The following is a 19680-nucleotide window of genomic DNA, read 5'->3' as shown; positions in this document are numbered from 1 at the left end:
CAATCCTACACTTGGCAGGATTCGGTGACAAAGCTGAAGTTGACGCTCGGCTAAACAAGTACGTCTCTAGTCCAGGCCTGGTGCCGGTCAGCAAGGATGCTAATGACTCTTAAATCAGAGCTTTCTCCTCATTCTCCGATGCGCATAGGGCATCCCGAAGTGACCCTCTGACCCTCTAAAAGCATCCACCAGGAGCTGGAGAGGAGGGCAGGAGTTAATACCTGATGCTTTTCCAGAACCCTTGTGTTGGGTTCTCTGTACCTGGGTGGAGAGCAGACAACCTCTCTTTAACTCCTGCTCCAAGAGTTTCAATGCCCTCTTCTGGCCTCATCAGGCAATTATGTGCATATGACCCCCACCCCCATATCTCTCTCAGAAAAGCTCACACGACTGCCCTACCTAAGCCTCTCTGATAATTTTGATATTCAACAAAACTGGCTCATTCTCTCTCCCTCTCCCTCCCTGTCCCGCCCCCCTCCCTTTGAGTCAGGACAACATCTGCCTACATCGAGGTTGAGATGGTGGCAGCCAGTGCACATCGTTCATGCTAACCACACCCTCCCTTGCTGAATATGTGTTTCTCAGGAACTTCATGAGGTTAGCGTTATAAATATTCTCACTCTGTTGTTGGAGTACAGTCTAGGGACTTTAGATAAATGGCCCAAGAGTCTCAGCTTAACCCCTTCTCGGAGGAGAAGGGGAGGCGGGGAGGATCTGTGTGAGAGCGTACTGGGAAGTGATGGGGTGCTGATATTGGGATGTAAAGTGAATGAACGAATGAATGAATGAATGGTGTTAGCTTAACTTCTTGGTTTTGACTTAGAAGATATTAACTCTCCATACTCTTTTCGCCACCAGATATTAACTTTGAACAGTGAATATCTTGTCTGTGAGAGAGACCCCTCCTATAACTAATCATAGGCCATGACTTTGGTTAGTATCATTGGGATCCAAGTCTGTGATCCACACCAATAAACTGTACAGCGCTCCGTGGCTGTGTTTTTGGGGAAGGTCTTTAAATGATTTTCATTACTTCTTTGAGAAATCCATGTAATGCATTTGAGCATGCTCACCCTCAGCTCCTCCCCTCCCCCCCTCCCACTCATCTCATCAAGTCAGCTTGTGTTGCCTGCTGGTCTTGGGGTGGGGCCTGTGGTCTCATGAAGATCACAGACAGCCCCCTCCCAGAGCTATCGAATACTGACAGCTATTGGGATTGCACGTCTATCTTTCTACTTCTGCACTGGGATTGTGTTTGCCTGAAACTTGCACGGGTCTTGGGTACTCTGGCACCAGCACCGTGAGCTCACATGTGCATGGGCCTGGTGTGCCTAAGAAGCACTGTTTCCGTGACGTCATCCACCACCTCTGGCTCTTACAATCTTTCTGCCTCCTTTTCTCCAAAGACCCCTGAGCCTTGGGGTGAGGGGTGCAAAAGTCTTAAATTTCAGCACTAATACACCTCAGACATCGCCTTCAAGATCGTCAGTCACTGCTTACTTGGGCTTCCAAGAACCGCACACTGCCCTGATCGTCTCCCGCTGCTAAGGCCTCAGTCCGATCCTCATGGTCTGTCTCCCATCCTTCTCCCTTTGGTCCATTCCCATATGGAAGCTCTGCGTCCACCTGCACTGCTGGGCAGAAACGAGTTGGTCTGTGCGCTGCTCCCTGTGGCTTTGTTGCCATCTGTCCCCTACCTATTTTAAACATTTTCTAGTTTCCACTGTGTGGATTTCCCCCCTTTACTTAGACTGTGAATTGCTCGGGTGTATTTTAGCCACCAATGTTTATCTCATTGTCCTCTGGTTATTAACTTAAAACTTTAATTGTTGGGGTGGAGACATGATTCGGTGGTTAAGGTCATTCGCTACTCTGATCATGGGGACCAGAGCTCATATCCCAGCACCCACGTTGGGCAGCTTACAAAATGCCTGTAACTCCAGTCCCAACGGATCCAGTGCCTCCTTCTGACCTCTGTGGGCACATGCATTCATATGAACAGAGACTCACCTAGACACATACACAGAGTCACAAGCATAAACATACATAAAGTAAAGTGAAATCAAATCAACAAAAAACCCTTTAACTGCAGCATAGAACACAGATATCCGGGAGATGTGCACACAGATTTTCTATTTCCAGACCTTGAGTCATAAGCTCTCCCCAAATGACTGCATCTGCTGCAACTGTTTCCCGTAACTCCTAGGGTTACTGACTCTTGTGTACTGTAAGCATCTGCTCACGCTTCTCCCAGATCCCCAGGACCAGGGTCTCTGTATAATTATGAGATTCGTTTGAATACATTTGAGGCATCGCCATCCCAATGGATCAGAACCTAAGGTCTAGTTTCCAACCACCTTGGACGCCTTCCTTTCTTCCTTCTGCCTTCACTGTCCATCTTGTAATAAAGATCCACATTTTATCCAGCCAGTCAAGCAAAAATAGGAAAATTATATTATTTTATATAAATCAGCCCCTCTCACAAGTTGGCTGAGCTGGATGGCACAGTTCCAATGTTATAAATTATATTCCTTGACTTGCTATTGGGACCATCCTTCCCTTTCACAGATGAGTTTTTGTGACCTCACCTCGAATCCGTGGCTCTATCACATTGATCCTTCCAAGCAATCAGTCTCCTTGTAACCCCTCCTTCTTCACATCTGTCATCTACATCTAAAACCCTTAAGCCCCAGGAGTCAATTTTCCTGCCTAGAAATCTTTGCTCAAAGCCTGCAGGATAAACATGAAGCTGATACCCAAAAACCAGGAGAAATCCATCTATTATGGATAAAATAAAATCATTATAGCTTTGATTTGCTATTAAACCCTCTTTAAATTCTTCAATCTCCAGTTACTTTGCAAGTGTAAAGGCCTAGAAGAGTCAGTGTAATCCCCAACTATGCTCTACCTGCTTGTCCTTGTATGCATAGGTAGGTGCAGTTCTCACCCCTCACTGAAGAAGCTCCTTTTCCAGCAGAGGAGGCCATCCCAGAAGTCCACAGTTGATCACAGTGCAGAGAAGAACTGACTGGGGTGCCCATGACCCACTGATTCATTTACAGCACAATCCACACACCAAAGGCTCAGGAAACATGGCAAAAAATGGGGAAGGAAACTTGTAGGAGCCAGTGGACCAGAACATTTGCTGCAAGACCGTGCTCGGACGAGTCACACACGTAACTTGTGTTTCCGGGCTAGAAGGTGTGTTTGTTAAGTTGCCTCAAACAATCTTATACTAACTCTTGAGAGACTACAGATGACACCCCTGGGGCCTTGGAAAATTTTAAAGCAGATGAAGAGGAACAGGGTAGTTAGAGGTCAGGACCCTTTATAAACAATGTGGAATTAAAGATAATGAAGGCAATGTCTTAGCTGTTGATGGAAAAATGATAAAATCTTAAAGGAAACAGGAAGAATGAACACCTTTGAATGGTAAGATAGGAGGGAAAGTCGTGACTTGTGTACCCATAGCCTTACTTTATCTAAAAGACGATGATTAAAATGTAGCGATACACAAGACACGAGACACGATACACGAGATAGAACAGCCTGCCCAGATGCAGTTACCACTCATAAATAACTTCACCTACAACAATTTGCAGTTGGACTAAGGATTTTAAACAATTACATTTAAATTAGATACTGCATCCTCGATGAAAGAGGTCAGGCAGATCCTATCTATTCCAGAAAAGTTCCCATTAAACTTGATTGAAATAAAAGAGGATAGATTCATATAAAGAGTACCAAGTTTTAATGGCTTGCTCAGACCCGTTCGCTTCTATACCCCACTACTTCCTTATCAGCAAACCAAGGTTCTCGTGTAATGTTTGATATTTGATCTATCTATAATGAATGTGTTTTAAATTAGAAAAAATTAGCAGTTTACTAAAAAAAAAAAAAAGAAACAAACCCATTGACCTTGAAGAGTACCTGTGGAATAAGGTCGGTAGTCTACACAGAGGAGAACCCATCATACTCTCCTATCCTGCCTAGGGCTCTGCCACTGGGGAGCTGTAAGTCCTTCCTTTTAGTTATTCAGAAGTCAACACAGATTCCCAGGATGGCTGCTGCATCTGTTGCTCTTGGTTAGACTTGGGGTGCATTTCTCAAACCAGGGTGACATGCAGAAGCTGTGTCTCACATGACATCTGGAACTCATGACATGATTGAACAACATTCAAATGTTTCACCGCTGAGGCTTCTGCTCTATGAGAGCTCTCAAGAAAGAGAGAGGCTCTTTATCAAGCCTGAAGCCAAACTCCACATTTTAAGGAATGTACAAACATATTTGATGTCCACTATAAGCAAAATTACATTATTCTAGAGTATGAAGTCCAAATGATATATGCATTTGACAAGAATTGGAAGCATTTCATATTGCTAATTCAGTGGAGTTTATGTATCTGATTTTGTTTACAATTCTTAACGATGTGTCATCGACCACTGCTACGCAGAACAGACAAATCGGCTGTGATTTCATCAAAATTAAAATGTGGATAGTCCAGAGTTTGCATATCTAATATAAACTCTGAAATACAAAATGTTCCCAACTCCTAAAATATGACACACCAGTAGATGATCTACACCTGACCCTCTGTGAGGGTCACAGTCACAACTCAGGAACCTGGAAAACATTATACACGTGTCCCTTCTGGCTAAGCACATATGAAACATAAATTTAGATTCAATTCTCATTGTCATTGTGGAAAGGACTCAAAGCTCGAGAGTGTTCTGGCTCCAGGAACTTCAATTCATACTCAATTTCCTGTTTCCCTGGGATCTCTGATGCAGTAAATGCGGTCTACACTGCTCTACGTAGACAAATTTCAGAGAGAATATTTCTCAAGCTTCCCACAAAAACCACACATCTACTAAGTTAAATTTAATTTCCATCATGCTTCGTTTTAAATTTTTCATCTTTTAATGAATGATTTACCTCTGGTCCTGGAGGCCCAGTTGGTCCCTGTGGTCCTGGGTCACCTGGTTGTCCCTAAAAGGGGAGGGGAAAAATCAAAATAGGAATATTATCTTAATAAATAGAACTAAATGTGGGAACTAGCGTTTTGCAGCTGAACAAATTTTAATATATTGTGTCAAACAAGGTTGCCATGGTTTTCCAGAGACTTAGTTCGTAAATGTCTTCAGAGTCCTTCTCCCCTGTTCTACATTGTCAGCCCCTGAGAGCAGCAGGGGCTTTTCTGGCTTCGGGCTTCACCCACTTCTCACCATATCATCACTGTGAAACTTATTTTAGTGTTTACGGTGCAATATGTATATTTACTTCTGTTAGATAGACATACAACTTAACCAGCTATTTGGCTCGGTCAAGAAAATGTAGGTGTGAAACTGTGCATGTATGCATATATGTGCACATGTGAGTATATGCCTGTGTGTATATGTGTTTATATGTGCATGTATGTGTGCATGCATGAATGTATGTTGTAAGTTTGTGTACGTATATGTGTGTGTATGTGTGCATGTGTGTTTATGTACATTATGTGTGTGCTTCTCTGGGGACAGTCTGAGAAAGCAGAGCAAGGAGCCCTAGAAGAGGATTTGCTTTTGCACATCAGAGTCCCAGGACACTTGTGAAATTTTCTCTCCTCCTTGCTACTCTGAGCAGCTTGGTGGAGTAATTCCAACTCACCTGAACTGCAACCCTTACTGCTTGGTGTCTCTAAACCTCCCTTAGCTCATTCCAAAGATCAGAAGGACAATGAGATTGCTAACACCCTTGCAGTCTTTGTGGGGAGTAAATGAGGCAATGTGTGGTTAGGACAGAGCCCGAACACACAGAAGGATTGGGAGTGAACATTAACCAATGTGACAATGAGGAACTGTCCATTTCCCTCCTCGGCCCTTCTCTGGGCTTTGCCTGCAATTCCCAGATCAACTTTGATTCTGGGATTGAATTGGGAGAGCTTGGCTTCAATATTTTGAAAGTAACTTTAATATAGTGAAGTTGTAAAGCGGGGCAGATGATGAAAAGGGTGTGGGTATGAACCTGGGGTAAGGGAAGGTGTAGATGCTTCTGAGGGATGACGTCATAGAGCAGAGGGGAGCAACACACAGACCCTCCTGCTCTCATTAGGAAAATTGCTGAATCTGCTGATTTTCCTCTAAGTCTCCACACGAGCTTTGACTCTGACTAGAATAGGCCTAAGATGAATCAAACTGCAGGACACAGCATGCACGAGGGGACCTATTTCTCAACAACGCGTTAGCCATATTGACTGCTTTCCTTCTCAGTGTGAGGCCATCTGACATTAGAGAACGCAGAACAACTACCACACCAGAAACTAGGCAGTTTGGGCAAAGGGTCATTAAAGGTCAAGTGGCAGAAACAAACTTGAAGTCTACCTGAATCAGTGTATAAGGCAGTCTAAAATCTAAATGGACAAGCACCTCTCTTAAAGGGTGATGGGGTGGGTTTCATTGGGGCCCTCTAGTGGCAAAAACCAATTAGGATGTAACTAGAAACAACCAAGAAAAAAAAATAGCATATCCTCAGGCCTTTGGTTTGACTGACAAGCAAATTAAGAAAAAAAAAAATGAAGCAATTTAATTCATTTTTTCACAATAATTTTTTACACAATTTAAGTTGTCAGCTTTCTGGATGTCAATTTCCCTTTATAAACATTTTATGAAGAATTTTCAAGTAGTTTACAGAATGCTTCAGTGCTAAGTGAGTCTCTGTAAGTGAGGAAACTTCTAGTATAGTAATGGTAAGGGACACACAAACACACACACACATACACACACCACACACACATACTCACACACACATATACACACATACACACACACATACACATACACACACACACACCACACACACACATACACCACACACATACATACACACACACATACTCACACACACATACTCACACATATACATACATACACACACACTCACACACACATACTCACACACGCACATACTCACACACACAGACTCTAACACACATACACACATACACACACATACACACACATACACACACATACACACACATACACACACATACTCACACACACACACACACACACACACACACACACACAAAGAACACATTGTCTTTTCTTTCTATAGCTTTGGGAGAGAAGAGTTGCTGACCCTTCCCCAGTGGTAACCTCCCCGATTTCTGAACTTGCTGAACAAAACCTTGCCTGTTCCAGAATGTACACACCTTCCACATCAGGCTGCTCCTACATCTGGAAAATATTCTTTCAGTAATAACTCAGATCCACTTGGACACACTAATAGCAGCCAGTAAAACCTAACATGACAGAAAGTCCGAACTAGGACTTAGGAAGACATCCCGAGAGTCATTCCTTCCATGGCAGCAGACAAAGCTTTCAGGCAGGCACAAACTTGCATAACCAAGAGTTGCAGTTTGTCTCGTATTAAGTTAACTGATTTTGTGTAAAAAAAAAATTCATACAGTAGGACTTCTAACCTTACTGAGAAAATTTTCAGGCTAAATATATTGGTATTAGTAAGATAAAAATGAGTTTACACACCAAAGGAAAGGTTCTTTCATGAGTATAATGTGTATGTGTGTGCGTGTGTGAGTGTGTGCATGTGCGTGTGTGTGTGTATGTGTGTGTGTGTGATGTATGTGTGTGTGTGGTATGTGTGTGTATGTGTTTGTGTGTGTGTATGTGTGTGTGAGTGTGTGTGTATGTGTGTGTGTGATGTATGTGTATGTGTGTGTGTGTGTGTGTATGTGTGTGTGTGTGTGTTAGAGGTCTCAGTCTTGGGTGCCATTCCTAGGCACTCTCCACCTTATCTTTTGAGACAAGTTTCCTCACTAGGACCTGGGTCTTGCCGAGTAGGGCAGGCTGGGTGGCACCCAAGCCCCACAGAAGATCATCCTTTCTCCATCCCCCAGCTCTAGGATCACAAACACAAATGCACCATTGTTGAGCTTGAAGGCAGGTCCTCATGCTCACACAGCCAACACTTACTGAGCCATCTTTCCAGTTCTCGTTAAAGTCAGTCATGAGTCTAAGCTATCTTGAGCTCAAAGCATATATTTTTCAAAGGTTTGATGAAACTCCCTGCTCATGGAATCCCCACTGACATTAAATTATTTTGTTAGGACAGTACACAAAGGTGGATGGTCAGTCAGCAAAACTTGTTCTGACCATTTTCATCCCTCACCATATATAAACTTTATTTGCATCTCTTGTGGTTTCTCTTACAAACACAAGATTGAGTCGGTCTGTCAAAGGTAGAATGAGCTTCTCTTAGCCTAGACTACAGAACCAGTGCAACACACTGCGAGGCCCTGGTCACTTACACTAGAGAAGTATCCACCAGGACCAAGCATGTTATAATCTGACTTCTATCTTAAACACGATGTATCAGGCTAGGTGGCACACAAGTTGCAAAGTCATAGATACTGAAGGTCAGAGGCTGTCCAAGGTCAGACCTGGGACGTAAGCCCTCGTCTCTATTCTTAGACTTGCTACTACTTTCTCCCACAATAAGCTTGCTATGACATAAATTGAGTCAGAGAAGGTGGAACTGACAACACTTAGTCTTATGTGGACATGGCATTTGATGTCAGTTCTCTTGCCATATGAGTTGTAGAGGATATGGGAATACTATTGAGTTTATCTAATTAGATAACTGTGCTGTATCAGTTCCTATGACTATCAAATTACTTTAAAAAACATTCAAGTTATAAAAAAGGAGGAAAGGGGTTCTAGTTTTCTTTCCCAATCATATCAGAACATAAAAGTCTCTGTCACTTAATTTAGGCTCCTTTAATCTGCTAGCTGTCTTCTTCATCGATTCCCTTCTCTTATTACGGACTGTAGAATTTTTGAGATTCAACTTCGGGGCAGGAGCCTGGGGCACATGGTTAATTAGGCTAATACAAAATAAAAATAGGTTATCCATTGGCATGTCATCAGGTAAATCCCAGAAAGAATTCTCTGGAATGAGTAATTCCTGAGAAATATTTGCAAAACGATAGACAGGTTGTGTGAGGGTCTGAAACATAACCGCTCTTCCTGAGGGAAGGGGGCAGAATCAGGGAGAGCGCAGTGAAGGGCTCAGGGAAACATCCTTTTGATGCTTAACCGTGTTCTTTCATTCCACCTCCATGTTTCTATCTATAGCTATAAACATTGTTAACATGCTAAACCCACCTTATAATATTAAGCCCTAAAAATGCATGGTGGCACATCTGAGTCTGGGCTGTGACAGACCTTGTTACCGAGGTGTCCTCAGGCGTCCACTGACTGCCTATGGGGCCCTCACACAAGTTAATTAACTCTCTGACTTAAAATCTTTATAAAATACAAACAAAAGAATAGTGGCAACTTCATGGCACAAGGATGGCACTTCATGGAGAATAAGGCTTGGATAAGACAAACACCCCTTTCACCACCCAGAGGTCTAATTCTGACTTCGGCTTTCTTTGTTTTCTTTAAGGCTTTCTCTTTGGCCTGAGGTAGGAACCAGCCTATGGAAGTTGTACTGAGAACCCGAAGTTGCCTGCCCTCTAAGAATGAAGAGAGAAAATGGAAGGCTAGCAGACATCTACTTCATGCCGTGCTTGCATCCCGTTAACACCACTAAGTACCAACTCTCAAGCTGTGACACGCACATGTTTATCACAAAACAACACAAAGGGAAGGTTCAAACCTACTGAAGGTCCCGACTTTCCTCTAATCCCTGGTGGTCCTGGTGACCCAATGGCGCCCTAGAAGAAGAAATTAAGGAAAAATTTCTACTTGTATCAAAAATATTATCATGTATTCTAGAATTAAAAAACCATACTGACACCATATCCTTATAAAATACACAGTCGGAATAATAGTTTTCTTTGAGCCAATGCTTTTAGGTTTTTTGTTTTGTTTCGTTTTGTTTTTATCAAATTAATGTGGTTACCTTGTCTCCAGGATACCCGGGTTCTCCTGGCTCCCCTGCCACACCTTGCTCACCCTAGGAAGCACAATTTCACAGAAAGACGATAGGTTAACAGCATGGCGATACACAGGAAAACAAGTATTCATTATAGAAGGAAACCTTTTCATTTCTCCTACTTTTTAGAAAAACTAAGATAATACAAATTAGACTCTTCAAGCAAAACAAAAATATTTAAAAATAATTTCTGTTGACATGAACAAAATAACCAACCAGGGCGAGAAGTTATCTCTGTGAAATGTTAATATTGAAATCACCTTATCACCTTTGATTCCAGGTGGTCCTCTACTTCCTGAAAGGCCCTAAAAGTACAAAATGGGATATTTCGTGACATTGTGGAAAAATTAAAGAGAGCTATCAATAAGCAAAGAGAGCCATACCATTGGGCCAGGAACTCCCGGAGGTCCAACGGGTCCTGCAGGACCGACATTTCCCTGAGAAGTGGCAAAAATGACATCATTAAGCACTCACTAGGATCAGAAAGAGGGCTTGGTGCAGCTGAAAGTTGAATGAACTGAAAGCGTTTTGCCTATTTCCAGCAACTTTTCTTCTCTTTCAGAACAATGTTCAACTCTTAAACTCTCGGGAGCCCGTCCTCCTCACCGTGCTCCAGTCTATGTAATCAAACTCTTCCAACATCAAACTCCCACGCCCTTCCTGACCATGACATTCATTTTGCAGCATCTTTCTGGATTGGTAACATCTTGTAGAAATATTTCAGTGTCAAGTTCCCCACAAATCATCAAATACATTAATCAACTGACCTGTCTTTATATTTTATTCATGATTTAGCAAAATAATAAATTAAAATACTTAGCTTTTAGTGTGTGTGTCTGCGAGTGTGTGTGTGTGTGTCTGTGTGTCTGTGTGTCTGTGTGTGTGTTTGTGTCTGTGTATACGTGTGTGGGTATCAGTATGTGTACCTGAGTGCAGGTGCCTTCAGAGGCCAGAAGAGGGCGTCAGAGTCCTTAGAGCTGCGGTTGCAGGCAGATGTGAGTTCCTCCCGTCTGGGAGGGAACTTGCGAACATCTCTACAACAGTGCCACATGAGCCACCTTTCCCACCCAAAGCTAACGTGGATGCTGCTATGTGTCAGCACGGCCGTGACTTTGTTTATGGTTTAAAACGTGCAGAACAAGAAAATTTGCCAAGAGCTAGTGGGTATCCTGAGGGGCAACCAAACAGCTCTACGTTCTGGGCTTATCAGATTTATTCCCCGTTTACTACTCAGCGAGGATTGCTGCACCAGACACCGACGCTTGAAGAGAAGCAAAGACGAAGAAGTCGTGTCGTGGTCTCTGTTGTTAAATGTGTTCTCTGCACAATGCTCTAACTTCACAGAAACAGAACCAAAACTCTCGCTTCCCAGAAGGTAGGGACTTAAATGCCTCTTTCCATGTGTCACTGTAGAAACACAGGTCATTAATATTAATGAGCTGCTTGAAGGAATAATTCCAAGAGTGGAAATCTCTGGTTGACCCAGAGATCAGGTCTAGTTTCTGTTGTGCAGACTCCGGTTTTCTTTTTCTTTTCTTTCTTTTTTTTTTTAAAGCAGAATTTTAGGTCCTGTACTATGAATTTTTTATTGGATATTTTATGTATTTACATTTCAAATATTACTCCCTTTCCTCCCTCTCCCTCTCTCCCCTCCCCCTGCTTCTATGAAGGTGCTCTCCCACTCCCACCCACCCACTCCCACCTCAATGCCCTAGCATTCTCCTGCACTGGGGAAATGAGCCTTCACAGGACCAAGGGCCTCTCCTCATATTGATGCCAGACAATGCCATCCTCTGCTACATATGTAACTGGAGCCATGGGTCCCTCCATGTGTACTCTTTGGTTGGTGGTTTAGTCCCTGGGGGGGGGTCTGGGTGGTCTGGTTGGTTGATATTGTTGTTCTTCCTATGGGTTGCAAACCCTTTCAGCTCCTTCAGTCCTTCTCCCAACTCCTTCATTGGGGTCCACTTGCTCAGTCTGATGGTGAGCTGCAAGCATCCTCTTCTGTATCAGTAAGGCTCTGGCAGAGCCTCTCAGGAAACATCCTTATCAGGCTCCTGTCAGCAAGCATTCTTTGCATCTGCAATAGTGACTGGGTTTGGTGGCTGCATATGGGATGGATCCCCAGGTGGGGCAGTCTCTGGATGGCCTTTCCTTCAGTCCTTGCTCCACTCTTTGTCCCTGTATGTCCTCCTGTGAACATTTTGTTCCTCCTTCTAAGAAGGACTGAAGCATCCACACTTTGGTCGTCCTTCTTCTTGAGCTTCTTGTGGTCTGTGAATTGTTTCTTGAGTATTCTGAGCTTTTGGGCTAATATCCACTTATCAGTGAGTGCATACCATGTGTGTTCTTTTGTGAGTGGGTTACCTCACTCAGGATGATATTTTCTAGTTCCATTCATTTGCCTAAATTCTTTCTCTCATAAGCTCTATCCTGGCCTCTCTGTCACTCTCTATCCTGGTAACCACTTGGGTTCAACCCCCTCTCTACAGTGTCCAAATGGTAAGGGTCTCAAAGTTTTGTCTGTGGCCGTGTCTGGCCCATGCTGATACTTCTGACGGGCGAGGTAAGAGGATCGGAGAACTCAAGGTCAGACCACAGAAACACATCGAGATGACGGCTCAAAAAGCAACAAAGACCCAGCACTCAGATGGAAACAGGGCCGAGGCCAGTACCCATGAGCCCGGGGTCAGGCTTGATTTCACGGTGAGCTTGTTAGCTCCCAGGGCTCTCATGTAGGAAAACCATATCTCAGAAAGCCAAACAACAACCAAAGTCTGTTTCTGAGACTCCAAAATGGTTAGCTAGAGTTCAAATCACCGAGTTACCATCCCGGGCGTTCTCTTTAAGGTGTCCACCATGCTTCCAGATCCTCATTCCCTGTTTACTCGTCTCCATCCCTGTTTCCTTCCCTACACCCTACAATCAGCTAGGATTGCTTTCCTCTGACCATGCTCCATGTTCATGCTCTCCTTCATGAAATGTTCCGAGCCTTTGAAGACACAGTGCAATACCAAGTCCACTTAGCACATGTCCTCCTAGCCTCTTACTCTGTACAGGAGCTGAGAGCACATGCAGGAGACATTCTCCGCCCCCTCCCTAGACTCAACCTAAGAACTGGGCCATTACTGTTGGAGATAAAACATGGAATGGACCCTGAAGGATTAACTTTCAAATACATTTTTTACTTTATACAGCCCTTTCTAGAGTTTTAGTTCCCAACCTTTCACTAATTCATAGGCACTCGTCTACATTTATATGGTATTCATTTCGGAATGGAAAACACAACGTTGGTAGCTTTGGAAGAGCCTTAAAGTCTGTGACGGATAAAGGAGACACATTACTCCCGATGCATTTAATCCTGAAATATATGGGACCCTTAGTAGCAAATGGTAATACTTTCTAGTTTAATAAAATATTCAAGGGAACTATATCACTGCTTGCAATCTCAAATCCTTGTCAATAGGAAAGTCGTTCTACAGAGGATAGTTTATTCAAAGCTCATAGCTTTGGTAGGCTCAAAACTACAATAAATTTCTGTGTTTGGGATCTGTCCAGAAACAATCCATCTGATGACAGAGAGACATTTTATGGCCCAAAAGTCTTTCTCTGTGTTACTTTCTCATAGACAATATAACACTTTAAAGCTGCTTTGTCCTTGTTTAATTTTCCTCAAAATACTTAATCTGGCATTTTAGTGGAATGTGTGATATCTTATTTGACATTCTTGTGACTCTAAAAGAAACATCTCTGGGACCAGGAGATATTAGGGGAAAAAATACTATAAAGAGCTTACTAAAACAGAAGAGTCTAAGGTAAAAATTGAGTAGTAAGTACAAAACATTGATATGCTAGCAAATTATTGTCCTGGAATACTACAGGCAAGTAACGCATGGTAGCTCTGTGAGAGTTTCAGATCATCAAGGTAAGCAGAAGGTCCTTCGCTATTCCCTACTCAGCAGCCCAGAAGGCAGAACAGACTGAAGATGCATGGGAACGTAGCCAAGGGTGTCTGCGCTACAGCCCTAGGGCAAAGAGGAGGTATAGGCTGCGGAGAGCCTTTTGAGTCAAAGACAGAGACCAAAAGCACACGTTCGTTACGTTAAATGAAGGAGCCACCAGCCGATTCCTGAAACTTCGCAGGAATCCGTCATGGAAAGCTCTGAGCTCTGGATGTCCAATCATGCCTGCCGTACTCGCAGATGACCATGTCACTAGAGCAATTAAGCAAATGATGGCAACCAGCAGCCCGGGGAAAAAATGGAGGCCAAGAATAATCAGCCTCTGCTGCTCTCCCACCTGGGCGATGAAGACGACTCTTACAAGAAGAGGAGTTGGCTTTTCTATGTGACACCTTTGAAGAAACCAAGTCCCTCTGGATCCTTTAAACCTGACAGTTATAAGTGTATCCATGCACACACACATTAAGCCATGGGAGAGAGCTTATCCCGAAGGCTGCAGTTACCTTTTTCACTCCTACTACTAGTCTGACTTTCATGTCTGTTTGAAAAATTATTCCTAAGCTGGGCAGATACCTGGCAATGACACGAAAGCTCATTTGGCTAAGTTTCTAAAACACAGCTGATAATTTAAACTGCATAATAAGCTACTTCATAAGAGTGGTGATTAGTGATACTCACTCTAATGCCTGGAAAGCCGGGAGGTCCGATGCCACCTACAAGACCCTGTTATGAAAGAAACGCGAAAACGTGTTCATTTCTGAAATGATGTCACATATTCCAGGGAAACAATATGTCAAAATTATCTTCTGCTGAAAAGCACAAACTACTTTTATTCTTTTAAAACTGCTTTGGGATGTTAGAACTACCCTCTAGGTTACGATAAATAATTCTCTCTGTCTTCTAAGTTCTTTATAAAAGATAAAAAATGCAATCAGTAACTTGATTACTGCTTGCAGAATAAATATTACAGACCTTCCTCATCTGTAGTCTGAAGTAACAGGCGGTCTGTATACAGAGCTTAGGAGAATATTTTCAGCTAGCTAAAACTACCCATCACATTTTTAGAAGAACACTTTTAAAAACCTCTACCTTTATTTTCATGTAAAGAATATAAGTAGTACCTGCTTTCATTATTATAAAAATCATAATGTTATGTGTCACCAAATTTACAAGAATGAGGGGAAGGAATGGCCTCTCCCCACTCTTTGATTTACATTTTGATCGCTTCTCGGCCTTTTGGCTAAGATCAAGTGTACATTTTGAAACACAGATGTGAATATTGAAGAAAACCTATAAATCAATCTGAAAACATACAGTTTACTTTTGTATTTAAAGGCTTAAATTATACTCAATAAGAGTGATTGTATATTTAAATAAAGAACATATTTTGCAATGCATGTTTTAAGTATGCTGAGTCCAGTTTTAATAGATTCCAGATATATAAAATTGGCAAGCAATTAAATAACAGAGTCACATGAGGACCATAAATACACAATGTAGACATTTTACAATCTAAATAATGCTTACTTCATTACACTTGAAGTTAGAAGCCCCTGTCCTCCAAAAAATCCCAGGCAAGAAAAGGTTGGTAAATATTCTACTTGAAACATTACTCAATGATTTAATAAGCTGACTCAGTTCTACTTCTCTCCTAAACCCCATGACTCAGACACAAGCAGAACCTCGGATAAACCTACCAAGTTATCTGACTAATGCTAATTTGGAAACAGAATCTTAAAAAGAAAATATGTTTACACTCTTCGTGATACTGACTCACATATAAATAAATCTAGGGACTAATCACAATTTACACTACATGAATATTTATTTACAGTGGGTCTAATCGCTTGAAAAATCTAACGTAAGTAATGCGTGTATAGCATAGACTGGAGAGAAGGTGTCAGGCTGTGCAGGAGGAGAAAAAGCCAAGCAACTTCACGCAGTGCTGGCCCAGCCCTCCACCCCTCTCTTTTCTGACGTAATGCAACCAAGAGGCACGGTGAGGGCCTTCACATGTGGAGGTCGGTGCTGTGACCATGTTTACCCAAGTCACTTAAACATGGTTAAAGGAATTAACGTTAATGGCCATCTGCCGTGATGGAGGTTTATCTAAACAACCTTGGGTTATCTCTCACACTGAAAGGCAACAAACTAGAGTGCACCCAGAGGTGTGGAAACCGTCCAGCCGTACAGTTTGTAAATACGCTCTTAAGGATGCCACGTGCAGTTGCTATGGGGACAATGTTAGACTGTAAGGACGGACCATCCCTGAATACTCACAGGACTGCCATCCAGACCAGCAGGGCCTCTGTCTCCAAAGTCACCTGGGAAACCCTGCCGATGAAGAGCAAGAAGACTGCCATCAGAGCCAGAATATATCTACACTCATTTCCACTGTGTTTTAGAATGAGTTTCGTAACAGAAAGTGCGTATGTCCTGGGTCCAGGGACATGGTAAGTCGGTGGAATGTGCACCCACTCACGTAAAAGAACCATGGTCTGTAGATACTGTGGTTCACATTTATAATCTCAGTGCTGGGGGGGAGAGGGAGAGAGAGAGAGAGAGAGAGAGAGAGAGAGAGAGAGAGAGAGAGAGAGGGAGAGAGAGAGAGAGAGAGAAAAAACCAGAGCGCCAGAGAGCCAGTGGCCTAGTCAAGCTGCTGAGCTCCAGGCCAGAGTGCAATCCTGTCTCAAACAACAAAACCTAACCAACCAAACCAACCAAGCCAAGGTAGATGGCCACTGAGGCTGATACCTCTTTCTTGCTTACAAAAGTGTATGCACACACACACACACACACACACACACACACACACACACACACACACACATACACAGAGAGAGAGAGAGAGAGAGAGAGAGAGATATTAAAATAGAAAAAAATCAATTTCCTAAACCATTATTTCTAATCCAATTTCCGAATTAAGTGTCATTATTTTTTTTAAAAAAAGCACTATTTCTAGTTTTAAAACATTATTTTATATACAGAGAAGAGTAAAGTAGTAAAGAGAATTTTTTCATCATTACCCAGTCACCAAATGAGAGGGAACATAAGCAAGACTCTGTCATATGCTACCTCTGATGTCCCACATGGTGCCTGGGCCTGAACCAGAGAGTGACTGTCGGCAAGCACTTCCCGGATCTTAACTGCTTTATCCACAGTGTGATTTACATATATCCAGTCTTTACAACGTGCTACCCAGGGGATACTCGTGTCAGGAAGATAACGAGTACCGAGAAGGTAACGAGCACAAAGGAAGTCCAATTTCAGAGTCTTTGTCCAGTGCTGCATTCGATTTACCATTCCAAGAGAAAAACGTGAAGACTCGGTATTTGAAGGGCAGTTTTATAAGGGGAAGGCACAGCACACCTGAAGGCTGCAAATGTGAGGTGTTCACAGTGCCAAGTGCCTACTAAGAATTCCATGTCGGGAAGCTTTGAAGGGTGACAAGACATCAGGTTTTCCCATCATAAATTATATTACCGTATAATTTAATGCTCGGTTCTTTGTGCTTAATGTTATGTAGGAAGACTTTTCTATGATGATGTCATTGATCTTCCTGAAGTTTACGATCCTTTTGTTAGCAGCAGCAGCAGCAGCATCGTTATTTGGGGCTGTACACGTGTTTACATAATGTATGTGCAAGGTGACATGGCATACATGTCATGGTGCACGTATGGTGGGCAGAGGACCAGTTTATGGAATTGGCACACTCCTTCTGCCTTTATATTGGTTCCAGGAATCCAACTTAGGTCACCAAACTTGCACACCAAAGCCTTTACTCACTGAACTGCATCGCCAGCTATAAGGTTCACATTTTGTTAAAGACTACAAGAAGGCTTATGCTATTCACTATCGCAAATATTCATTTTAAAATTCATGTTAAACAAAATAAAATATGCAACTAGACCTATACCTTCCTTATTCTGGCAAGTCACAATTAAATATTGTATTGAAAAGACTGCCTTAAATTACTGGCTCCCCCAGTGCATACGTGAATATGTTTGGACGATAGTTTAGCAGCAGAAAAAGATGATGTTCCCAAAAAACAGTTAACTTGCATAAAAAGCACACTTTCTCTTTCTGTTTAATTAGAGCACAAAAATAACAACCAGGACAGCAATTGTGTGGCTGAACACTTTGTAACCTTATTCCTTTTAGCAACAGTGGAAGTTTGTGTCAGGATTCTGCCCTCACTGTCCTGGGAAGTCAAGTTGTTGTCAAGGAGTTTAGGAATCTGCAACCCATCACTGTGCTCAGCATGACGGTCTCTGTCTCAGTTAGGGTTTACTACTGCTGTGATGAAAGACTGTGACCAAAAGCAACTTGGGGAGGAAAGGGATTATTTCACTCAAAGTTCCACATAACAGTTCACCATCAAAAGCCATGAGGTTAGGAACTTAAGCAGGGCAGGACCCTGGAGGCAGGAACTGATGCAGAGGCCATGGAGGGGTGTTTGTTACTGGTTTGTTTCTTGTGGCTTGCTCCTTGTGGCTTGCTCAGCCTGCTCTCTTATAGAACCCAGGAGGCCTAGGCCAGGGATGGCACCACGCATGACAAGCTGGGATCCTCTCACTGATCACTAAGAAAAGGCCTTACAGCCAGATTGTATGGAGGCATGTTCTAAGTTGAGGCTTCCTCCTCTCTGGTGACCCCAGCTTTGCAAAGTTGGCCAAATATATATATATATATATATATATATATATATATATATATATATATATATATATACATACACATATATATATACATATATATACATATATATACATATATATATATATCTTGTTCATCAAGTTAAAAATATTGCTACTAAGTGGACATGTCTTTTCCTGTTTTCATGAAACACTACACACCCCTTTCACTGTGACTCACATGTGTGACTTGCTTTACTGAACAAATAGTATATGGTGATGAGTGACGGATACGACTGCCAAAATCACACTACAGAATCTGCAAAATTCTTAGAACCAGAAAAATCAATAGAGATATTCCTGGCCAGCTTGGTGGTGTTAGCTCCGTGGACAATCTCACAGGGCAAACAGTTGTGGCCGATGTCTAGAAGCTGATAGGCTATGTGACCTGGTGGTAGCTGACTCAACGCTAGTAGGAAGCCCCCATCCTCAAGTCTCCAACTTTGGAGAGTAACTTCTTCCCAGAATCGAATGAGCTTGGATATAGACCTCAGATGTTGGTGACGAGGCCCCATGGTGTCCTGAACAATACTCGGTGGTGTGAGCACAAGATTCTGCTGAGCACTGCCTGGGTCCTTACTGCAAAACTCAAGCGGCCATAGTTGTATAAAACTACCAATTTAATCATTAAGTAGAGAGTGACAAAGCCTCTCTCACACATTGTCTGATCGTAGTGGTCAGGGAATCTACCCACCATTGCTAGTTTCCTAAGCCTGCCACTGGTTTGAAGAAAGCTGCTGCTGCTTCATTGTAGGCTCAAGTCAATGAACATCGACATCAAACAGGGTCAAGTGTTCCTATTTACCTTAACAGTTTTCCCCTCATCTAATGAAATATTTGTATTTTTAAAACTTTATCATCCTACACTTCAATTTTCATTTACCAATGAAAAGGGTGTTTATCATTTTGAAGAAAATTTGCATCTAATGCATATGCAAATATAGACATAAACCATCAGGTGTTGTTTGATGGAAAGTATTTGTCATTCTGCAAGTACATCTATTGCTACCATCAATTTTAAGACCCCTGGGATCATATATAAATGTATGTATGGGAACTGGTCAACAGGAGCTTTGAATTA

General features: G+C 42.4%; 1 protein-coding gene across 3 annotated transcripts in view; it reads right to left on the bottom strand.

The window, feature by feature from the left end:
- Col24a1 (collagen type XXIV alpha 1 chain) overlaps window positions 1-19680 on the bottom strand; it is a 257704-nt gene that overhangs the window by 178052 nt on the left and 59972 nt on the right. For 2 of the 3 annotated variants that reach the window (XM_087631264.1, NM_001447429.1), the window contains 7 exon segments: window positions 16186-16239; window positions 14584-14628; window positions 10327-10380; window positions 10204-10248; window positions 9911-9964; window positions 9669-9722; window positions 4937-4990 (listed from right to left, as the gene is read on the bottom strand). In XM_087631264.1, coding sequence (XP_087487390.1) covers window positions 4937-4990; window positions 9669-9722; window positions 9911-9964; window positions 10204-10248; window positions 10327-10380; window positions 14584-14628; window positions 16186-16239 — 360 coding nt within the window. 3 annotated transcript variants of the gene reach the window in all.

This window comes from Rattus norvegicus, chromosome 2 (genome assembly GCF_021556685.1).
Source record: "Rattus norvegicus strain SHRSP/BbbUtx chromosome 2, alternate assembly SHRSP_T2T, whole genome shotgun sequence".
Classification (NCBI taxonomy): domain Eukaryota; kingdom Metazoa; phylum Chordata; class Mammalia; order Rodentia; family Muridae; genus Rattus; species Rattus norvegicus.
This window is presented reverse-complemented; position numbering and strand designations above follow the sequence as displayed.